At 25.2% G+C, this 10978-nt stretch overlaps 3 protein-coding genes across 4 annotated transcripts; 2 read left to right on the top strand and 1 right to left on the bottom strand.

The window, feature by feature from the left end:
* The first annotated feature begins 199 nt into the window (after positions 1–199).
* Positions 200–3225, top strand: LOC411026 (WD repeat-containing protein 36). The gene is made up of 3 exons (XM_394499.5): positions 200–1843; positions 1934–2211; positions 2339–3225. Exons 1-3 carry the CDS (start codon positions 310–312, stop codon positions 3188–3190), a joined length of 2664 nt encoding a protein of 887 aa, XP_394499.4. The 5' UTR covers positions 200–309; the 3' UTR covers positions 3191–3225.
* A 45-nt stretch (positions 3226–3270) lies between these two features.
* LOC100576125 (nucleoporin NDC1) lies at positions 3271–5557 on the bottom strand. Of its 2 annotated transcripts, XM_016911844.2 has the most exons (2): positions 4905–5557; positions 3271–4457 (listed from the first exon to the last, which is right to left on the bottom strand). In XM_016911844.2, the coding sequence occupies exons 1-2, from the start codon at positions 5287–5289 to the stop codon at positions 3565–3567; spliced, it is 1278 nt and encodes a 425-aa protein (XP_016767333.2). In that variant the 5' UTR covers positions 5290–5557; the 3' UTR covers positions 3271–3564. The 2 variants fall into 2 exon arrangements, with proteins under 2 accessions (XP_016767333.2, XP_006562710.2); XM_006562647.3 differs by having other exon boundaries at positions 3271–5557.
* Positions 5558–6132: 575 nt separating this feature from the next.
* LOC724888 (ras association domain-containing protein 2) lies at positions 6133–10304 on the top strand. The gene is made up of 10 exons (XM_001120788.4): positions 6133–6344; positions 6917–7011; positions 7096–7226; positions 7323–7398; positions 7475–7615; positions 7728–7901; positions 7986–8480; positions 8594–8876; positions 8951–9170; positions 9397–10304. The coding sequence occupies exons 1-10, from the start codon at positions 6305–6307 to the stop codon at positions 9455–9457; spliced, it is 1716 nt and encodes a 571-aa protein (XP_001120788.1). The 5' UTR covers positions 6133–6304; the 3' UTR covers positions 9458–10304.
* Positions 10305–10978: the final 674 nt, after the last annotated feature.

Here is a 10978-nt window from a genome sequence, read left to right as displayed (position 1 = left end):
GTTTTATCGAAACAAATAATTAGGTTAATATTATATAAAATGACACATTATTTTTATATTCCAAAAACATATTCCAGAAAAGTATATTCTAAAATAATAAAGTTCATTTAAAATTATGAATCCTATAGAAATTTCGTACATATATGTTAAAAAAAACTATAAAATTATTTTGAGTATACACTCTTGAATAAAGTAGTTTATGGTTTTCATCATGACTGCTTCCATTGAATTAAAAGCACTATTGTATATTCTAACCTAAGTTTTTAGATGAAATATTTTATTATTTTTTAACTTAAAATAAAAAGAATAATGGGACATAGTAAAATATTTTTAAGAAATCGAGCATTAGGATATGTTTCTAATCATATTCCTCTTATCACGAGATATATTAAAAGACGAAAAGAAAATCTTATAGTAACGTGTACAGGTAATGCATTCCATACGTATAGTTGTTCGCACTTTACACTTCTTAGTGTATCAGGAGTACATCCAGGTGAAATTACATGTCTTGCGGGAGATGTTTATCATGTTTATACAGCATGTGAAAATGAAATATACGCTTGGCGAAGAGGATCAGAAATAAAACATATCTACAAAGGTCATGATTGCACAGTACACACTTTATTACCTTTTGGACCACATTTAGTGTCTGTTGATGAAAATAGTAATGTTAAAATATGGGATATTAAAACAGAAGAGCTAATAACAGAACTTACTTTTAATAATACACATTTCAAAATTACAACACTAATGCATCCTAATACCTATATAAACAAAGTATTATTTGGAAGTGAACAAGGTCAATTACAATTATGGAATTTGAGACTTTTAAAATCAGTTTATACATTTAATGGTTGGAACACAGCAATTACTGCACTTGAACAAGCACCAGCAATAGATGTTGTAGCAATTGGTTTAAATGATGGAAGAATTATATTGCATAATTTAAAATTTGATGAAAGTATTTTTGAATTAATGCAAGATTGGGGTTGTATAACATCCATTAGTTTTCGCACAGATGAACATCCAATTATGGCCACAGGAAGTTTAGATGGTCATATTGTATTTTGGAACCTAGAGCAACGTAAAGTAGAAAGTCAACTTCATAAAGCTCATTTTGGAGCTGTAACAGGATTAAAATATTTACCCAATGAACCACTCTTAGTATCATCTTCTCCTGACAATTCTTTAAAATTATGGATATTTGATTTAGCTGATGGAGCTGGAAGACTTTTAAGAATCAGAGAAGCTCATTCAGAACCTCCTACTATTATTCGTTTTTATGGAAATGATGGTGAAAATATAATAACTGCTGGTAGTGATTCTTCTGTAAGATTATTTTCTACCATTTCAGAAATGTTAAATAAAAGTTTAGGAAGAGCATCTTTTAATAGAAAAGCTGCAAAAAAAAGAGGAAGAGCTGTTGAAGATCCTTTACAAATGCCACCAATTACTGAAATTGCTATGGAAGTAACAAGAGAAAAAGAATGGGATAACATTGTAGCAACACATTCTGGTTTGGGTACAGTTACTACATGGTCTTTTGATAAAACAAGAATGGGAGAATATAAATTATTTCCAGAAAAATTTAAAGGCAATCATAATATTACTGCAAGCAGTATATGTTTAACAAAATGTGGAAATTTTGTTGTTATTGGATATAGTAATGGATATGTAGAAAGATTTAATATACAATCAGGAATCCATAGAGCTAGCTATGGTACTGATAAAGGAGCACATAAAGGTCCTGTAAAAGGTGTAATGGTAGATCCTTTGAATCAAGTTGTAATTACAGCTGGAAAAGATACATATATAAAGTATTGGAATTTTAAACCAAAAATAGGTAAGAAAATAAATTATTTTTATATCATGTGTATTAAAAAAGATGTATATAAAAATAATAAAATAAAATAATTAATATTTTAATTTTAAGGTGATACAGAATCATTAGCAAAAATGATACTAGATGAGCCAATTGAATGGATACGATATCATGATGAAAGTTCTCTTATAGCTGTAGCATTGGAAGATTTTAGTATTATATTAATAGATTTTGATACTAGAAAAATTGTTCGACGTTTTGAAGGACATAAAGGGCGCTTGACAGATGCATGTTTTAATCCTGACTCAAGATGGCTAATAACAGCATCTATGGATTGTACAATTTGTACATGGGATATTCCTTCTTCTAATTTAATAGATATTTTTCAGGTATATAAAAAATTATTAATTCAATTTTAAAATATTAAAATTGATATTTTAATGATATTTTAAAATTGATTTAAAATATCATTAATTTACAAAAATTCGAAAATATTAGTCAAATGTAATATTTTAGATTCCAGAAGCATGTACATCATTACATTTTTCCCCAACTGGAGAATTTCTTGCTACAACACATGTGTGTAATCTAGGTATATATTTATGGTCGAATCGCACTCTTTATTCCCATATTTCTTTAAAAGCAATAAATAAAGATGATCCGATTCCAATGATCGGACTTCCCAATTCGGTAATAGAAATTAATGATAAAGAAGATGAACTTTCTGAACCAGAATTGGAGTATATTTCTCCAGAACAAATTCAAGAAAATCTTATTACAATGTCTGGTTTAGCTCACTCTAGATGGCAGAATCTATTAAATATAGATATTGTTAAAAAAAGAAACAAACCAAAAGAAGTATCTAAAACAATGGAAAGTGCTCCTTTTTTCTTACCAACAATTCCATCATTAGAATTGAGATTTGATTTTTCGGATGTTACAAATACGGAGACGAATAAGAAATTTATTGTCCATCCTGATTTTCAAAGTCTTACTGTATTTGGCAAATCCTTACTATCTGTGGAAAATAATAATTATCAAGAAATTATTGAAAAATTAAAATGTATGAGTCCAAGTTCTATTGATTTTGAAATTCAATCACTTTCAACAGATGAAAAAACATCGACTACCTTATTACTTCATTTTATGAAAATGATTTATTATATGATAGAAAGAAAACGAGACTTTGAATTATCGCAAGCTTATTTAGCTGTATTTTTAAAATGGCATGGAACAACAATAACAGAAACTGAATCTTTAAGAAATTATTTAAACACATTACAAGAGATACAATCCAAAACATGGTTGATATTAAGAGATAAATTGTTTTATAATCTTAGTGTTGTACAAATGTTAAAGAAGATGTAAAATTTTATTATAATAAAAACAATTTTTTTATAATATTTTATTAGTGCAAAATAATTTTTTTAAAATAAAAAAGTCATAAATATTTGAAAAATAATTAATTTATTATAATATTTTATACATTTAATTCAGTACATTTAGAATTTACAGTAATTTTTTTAAAAAACATTGTACATCCATAAGTTACAAAGTTAAATAGAAAAAACTCCATTAATTATAAATACAATTCATGTATATAAATATAAAAAATAATCATATACTTTTGTAATATATTTTAATACCAAATGTATTTTAAGTGTAAGTAAAAAGTATTTATAAATATGTATATACATTAAGGCTTTGTATTCAACAATTTATTTCCTATATATAATTAAAAATTATTCCCTATAAGTGAGAAAACTGTATATTTGTTCCATTGTTCTGGTTTCTAATGCTAAATCTTCCATATAAATTTCAAAACTTGTAACAATTCTGTAAAGGCTTCGCTTTGTTGCAGCACGTAAAGAATAAAAAATTTGTTTAATAAATTTATCATCTCCATCTTGTTTTTTTGCCATAATATTCGATTTCTGTAATTTATCAAGAGCTTGTTTTAACTCAAGTAAAGTATTGATTATAAGTGGTAGATCTTTTTGAGCAATTCCATAAGTATCTTCAGTTAGTGATATTACAGCTAAAGATGAAATTGCATCTGCAGCCCAAATTACCATTTGTCCATTGAATAAAATATGACACACTTTACCTCCTTCTATTTCCCCAAAAATGTAAGAAATAAGTGGTTTAGAAAGCAAATATGTCAAAAAATTGTTCCATTTTGTTTTTATAAATTTTTGAATGAATAATTCATCATCTTCTTTTTTTATGTCAGTTTGATCAGTAGGCAATTGTACTTCTTCTTTTATTAAATTGCGCATACGATATACATATTCTTTTTGAAATGTACTAACATGTGTTATTGTTGAACATGGAGCACATGGAGGTAATTCTTGTGGTTTAATATATGCTGCAGTAAGATCATCAGAAAATTTTTTAATAAGAGCAATACATTTTTCTACAATACAATTCCAATTATAAGGATGACCTCCAGGTTGACTGAGTGTAAATAATATACTCCTTCTTGTCTTATCTTTTTGAACTATTGTAACTAAATCTAAATATCCTAGATGTTGCATTATTGGTACTTTATCTATAGACAATGCTTCAGAAAGTGTCATTCTAGATTCATCAATGTCAAATACATTGTTCTGTTTGAATTCAAAAAGAACCCATTCTGTCAAATATAATTCAAACAATAAATACATGCTATTAATTGCCAATACAAATATCAATTGATATAACCATAATTGAAAAATCAATGAAAAATTCAATAAATTAGAAATATTACTCAATGGTTCACTTTCTAATTGTGCAGATGATAAAAATAATATTATAGAACAACAATTATAACCTAAGAAATAATAAGCAATTAAATAATATAAAGTTGGCCATATACACTCAATCATTAATGATGGAAGTAAGGAGCATATTCCTGTTTTAAATCTTGAAAATTTTGATGAAAATATTATAGGAAATTTCAAATATTTTGTATGAAAGATACTAGTCTTTAAGAAAAAATATAATCCACTCCATAATCCGCTTAGAAATAAAAAGTAATGTTCTTCCATTAAACATGTTCCATAAACTATATTACATTCTGTCATTAAAAACCCATATCTACCTCCTTTTATTGATAAATGCATCCAAACAAGAAGACCACCAATGATAATATGTAATGCACCCAGTAAAATATTTTGTGATGTAAATATTCCACAAAATTTATTAAACCTACTTTTTAAGTAAGGTGGTACATTTGAATAATTTTTGCTACAAATAACTCCTTGAAAGAATGTAACAGTAGCAAGAACGCAGAAATAACTCCACATTCGAAAAGAGGTTATTGCTGTCCATGTGTTTTGAATCCATGATGTGTAATCCGTGTTTAAATTTGTAATTAAAAATAAAAGAGTCACAAGAAAGAATTGTACTGCTATACTGGAGATTATAGCTAAGAACATTCTTTGCATTAACAATTCTTTACATCCTTTTTTATTCATCTGCATCATTTTATTTACTTTTAATTTTAACCTTTACTTTCTTGATAAAAGTTCACAAATTGTGCAACTCAAAATTCTTTTCAATATATTGAATATATTGAATATATTGTTAATATAAATTTTTTTTATCTTTATAATATAATATTTATATATATTTTTTATCCATTTTCAATATTTTAACTTTTCAAATCTGTATTGTCAAACTGGTACAATATAAATCCGTACTTTCAAAAAGCCGGTATATTATAAATTTTCCGTTGAATTTATTAAGCGCGCCATTACTATTGTTCTTATAGAACGAATATTAAAGTCGATATTTAATATACAATTGTATTATATTAATTTATTATAATAATTGTTATATATATAAATATATAATAAAAAACAGGCATATTTTGTTTATAATAATTTTTGTATTACATTATATATACTAAATATGTATATCTTTATTAAAAATATATGTTTATGTTTATCAAGAAAGATACTAAAAGATATATAAAAATTCATAAAAAGTAATTTTATGAATTTATGATTATGATTTAAATGAGATAAATTAATTTAATTTTTGTAAAAAATTTTTAATTGATCTTAATTAAATAATAAATTAATCAATTAATTGTATGTATATATAATTGATAAATATAATAAAATTTAATATTTAACAATTTTTAATAAATTCTTTAGAATCAAATATATTATTGTAAAAATTATTATTTAAAAAAATATAATAGAATATTTCATTAACAAAAATTTATGAATGAACGTATATACGATTGTCTTATAGTTTCCTTTCTACTTTGTATTCTATGATTTTAGTAAAGAAATGTAAGTCAAGTGCTTGATAAGTTTTCGAACTCAGAGAGAAACTATTCATTATTCAGAGAGGGTTGCCTTACTAGTAACATCTTTAATTAACCCGCATGTCATTTTCAATGCGCCTATTCATATAATATAAACAAAATGGTTTAGAATTTTGTAAAAATTAATTTTTATTATTTTATGGAGATTATAAGAATTTGCCGTCATGTGGAAGTGCCATAAATGCGGAAAACCAGTGTATTTCGGTTAGTTTCAATCAATCGCATATATTAAAAAGGCGTACTAATTTTGACAAGTACCATTTCCTGTCATTATGATGAATTGATTTATTTTTTATTTATATGAATATTATATTACTTATATATTTTATATTAAAAAATCATTTTACAATTATTTTTTTATATTTCAATTGAATTTTCTGCTTTTAATTAAGAAATTATTTTTACAATTAAAAAAGTAATTGTTTATTGTCGTAATATATGATTTAATATTTGAAATTTTTAAAACTATCATAAAACTAAATAAAACTAAATAAAAACGAAAATTTATATATTGGTTTAAATAAATATTATAATTTATTAAAATTAAATCAATAATTTATAATTTAAAAATACATGTTATATATATTTATATATATTTATTATTCATTAAAAATGTACTTATTAAAAAATTAGTAGAATTATAATTTATCATAATATTATGTTTTTATATTAGAAAATATAAAATTTTTATGAATATGAAAATGAAATTAATGTACTTTATATAAATATTTATTGTTTTTAAAATATTTTAAAATTATTTTAAAATGTGTTTCTAGCTGAACGCAAACAATCATTGGGATATGACTGGCATCCAGAATGTTTAAGATGTGAAGAATGTGGAAAACGTTTAAATCCAGGCCAACATGCAGAGGTACAACATTTTTTAATAAAATCATTAACAAAAAATTTCAACATTGTAAAAGAAGATTCATAATTTTTTTTTATATTATTATAGCACAAAGGTGTACCATATTGTCATGTACCATGTTATGGTGCTTTATTTGGACCACAATTATTTGGCCATGGAACAAGAGTTGAATCACATACAAGTTTTGGAAAAAAAGAAATTCGACCATCATTACCCAGGTATACAATTTAAAATAAAATAATATATATTTTAATGTTTGATTAAATCAATTTTATAATGAATATTTATGATATTAAGATTTTTTTTATTTCTAGATCACATTTAGAATCAAAATTAAAGGTTTTCAATCAATATTATGAAGGCAAAAGTGGTGGTATAAGAAGTCGTGAGGTAAAGAAAATTTTTAATTTTTTATTTTTATAAAAATATAAAATTAATAATATTAATTAATATTAATTCATAACAGGTTAATGGAAGATTGATATTAGAAGGTGCACTTCGTATTTATTGGGGTGTCAGAGGAGTGATTCATTTAAAAGAAGATGATGATCAGCGTACAGTAGTTACAGCTCGGAATAGAAATTCGTGCAGACGTAGTGTTTCCGATGTACGTATATTTTTATGTAAGAAGGAAAATATATATATATATGTATATATATATCTATATGAATATAAATATATTAAATATTTTATTGCTATTTTGTAAATTTTTCTAATAGAGTATAGAAGATGAGGAAAAAGAGGAAGATTCTGTTAAGGAAACTTGTGAACAAGATACAGATACTGAAACAAAATCTATTCCAACTTCTCCTGATCATCTTAAGAGTCTCACTTTACCAATGAAATTAGATGTTAAAAATATGGAATGGGATGAATTAGATGAACTGCTTCAGGTTAAATATCAATAAATATCGATCATTAGGATTTTTCTATTTTTTATGTTTTATTTATTTTAATTTTTTTTTTGTATTTTTCAGGTTGAACGTAAAGTTGAAGATGGAAAGAAGTTATATCAAACAATGCCCGAAAATTTGCCGTCAATTAGTTCGCAAACTTCTGACGCACAGCCTCTTTCATCTCAATCCAGTCTTGATAGGTCTGATTCTCGAGAAAATTCAGAAATAGACAGTCCAAATCATCAAACTAATCGTGGTAATGATAGTAGCGTAACTAGTACACCCACGCACAGTATAGGTAGTTCTTCCGGTACTGATACACCTATTTATCATGGTACACCAAATCGAAATGGAACGCTTCGAAGGGTAGAATATTTCGATAATTTGGAGAAAAATATATCTAATAACAGATCTATTAGTACCGATGATAGTTGGATAGAAAAAGGCTTAAATCGATCAATGTCTGGTCCTGATTGTCTCCAAAGACATCGAACGGATAGCGATACAGATTCTGTGAATTCTTTACAATTTAGAGAGGATGATAATATGACAATGTCTACTGACAGTGGATTAGAGGTGCTTAGCAATTATAGTTTTGCAATTATTATTCTATTTATATTACATTATTCATTATATTTATATATCTATATTATTTCAGTCACTATATTTGTATTCATATAATATTTTAGCTGGATGGCGTAGTTTTACGTCGAAAACAAGGATCCACTGCAATTAGACGTCGTCCAGGCGGTAGACGCCAATCGCGTAGTCGATTACGTCGACGTTGTTCGATTAATGGACATTTTTATAATCGTGAAACTAGTTTTTTCACACCACCACATGGATCTCAAATGTCTGTTTGGATTACAAGTTTGGTAAATACTCAAGAAGTTATTAATCTCATGTTGGATAAATATAAAGTTGATGCGAAGCCAGATAATTTCGCGTTGTTTGTAGTCCGTGATAATGGTGGTAAGTAAAATTATTTTGAGATTACAAATCTTTTTATTAATCTTTGTTTTACAAAGATAATTTTTTTTTTATAGAACAAAGAAGATTAAGAGACGACGAATATCCATTGGAGGTTCGCGTAGTATTAGGTCCACATGAAAATGTTGCGCGACTTTTTTTAGTGGATAAATTATCGACTCCAGAAATTAGTTCTGATGTTGCACAATTTCTTAATCTTTCTTTAGCAGAATGTCATGGTATTTTACAACGTTATCATTATGAAGAGGAGCGTCAGATTCTTTTATTGAAAGAAAAGTATGATTTTTCAAAGTTGTATATAAGTTTTAATTTTAAATTCTCTCTTCAAATATTTAAATTGTATTTATATCGTATTTATTTTAAAAATCTTAATCATTTATATTTTTATATTAATTGATATATATATGTGTTTTTGAATAAATTGTATTGTATCAATTAGATAGTGAAAAATTAATTAAAGAAAAATATATTAAATTATATTTTTTTTTATTTTAATTTTTAGATATAAGGAGATGCGAAGAAGAATACGGCAAAGAATGGAAGAATTGAAGGTTCGACTATAATTAGTATGTACTCATAATGAACATTCAAATATCTACATTATTATTTTTCTATTAATTTGCACTCGAAGATCTTTCCTTTTTTTTTAATATAAATTATTTGATAGAAAATGTGTAAATCGTTTTAAAGATATGTATTGTAATCACAGTACATAATCTTTAACTTATTGTTTATTTTAACATTCAAACGTAGAGTCATTCCATGTGCAATTATGATTACAAATTTTTGTATAATTTGTTTGAATGATTCATTATTGGAAAAATGATTTACGTTTGAATGTATTGAATGGTAACATATTAATATTTTCTAGTTTAAAATCTTATCGTTACATTATTCAAATGTATTCATTATTTTTGCATCTTTGTTGCATTTATTTATAGTCGTTAATGTGCAGCTACTATCAAAACATTCAGTGCAATTTAATTAGAAATTCATGTGTATCTAAATGATATATATATATATTGTATTTTTTAAGTCGACTGTGCATCGAGCGATAGTCATACAGTCACGAATCATTCTTTAACGCAATATCTTCTAAATTGCTATTCGCTAATTGTTGTATTATGTATAGCATTTAATTTGAACTTCTAACATTGAAATTATTGTAATTTAAAATCGATTAAGAATCCATGTAGTACACAAGCATCGATATTAAGTCAATTTTCCAATGACTTTTAATCGATACAGCGAGAAATATTTTATAGAAAAAAACTGTTTGCAGATTAGATGTATGATTGTTAAAATCTAATGCAAGGCTGTCCAACTTTTTACCTCGTGAGGTTTTTCTAAATTTTTTTTTCACATAGGTGCCAAAAAAAAAAAAAAAAGAGAAAAAAGGAAAAAAAAATTGAAAAACAAGAGAAAATATTATATATTAAACAATAAATGGAAATAGAATTTTAACGAAGGAATTGTTGAATTTAAATAAAAATATTAAAAAAAGCAGAATGTTTTAAATATGTATATGTATATATATATATATATATCGTCCAGATGAAAATAACTATAAACAATTGTACCTTGAACAATGTTAGTTGGACAGCTCCATAGATGATGAGATTGTTATTAATCAATAGTAACTTTCTACACGTGTCACTGCCGCTGGATCATTGAATGAACATTTTATCTATAGAATATAATAAGAAATATCGAAAAGGAAATTGCTTTTAAAGATAACTTGATTTCTGAAGATATTTTAATTGATCAAATGGTGAATAGCTCTATTTGAATGGAATTTCAGGGAACCAATTTTAGTAGTAGTTTTGCAACATTATTGTCGATGATGATTAATCGTAACTGAAATTTAAGAATTGATAAGTGAGTTTTGAAAAATTCTTTTTACATATAAGAGATAGTATATTATGAATATACTATTCAAATTTCAATTTAGAAATTAAAATTATAGTTATATTTATCCTTATTGGGATTAATAGAATTACAATTATAGTTATATTTATCCTTATTGGGATAGTTTAAATTTTTAAAAATAATTGAATTTTTCCAATTAAAAAAAATTAAAATTA

This window comes from Apis mellifera, linkage group LG4, assembly GCF_003254395.2.
Source record: "Apis mellifera strain DH4 linkage group LG4, Amel_HAv3.1, whole genome shotgun sequence".
Taxonomy (NCBI): domain Eukaryota; kingdom Metazoa; phylum Arthropoda; class Insecta; order Hymenoptera; family Apidae; genus Apis; species Apis mellifera.
Note: the sequence above shows the minus strand (reverse complement) of the source record. Positions and strands in the feature narration are given on the sequence as shown.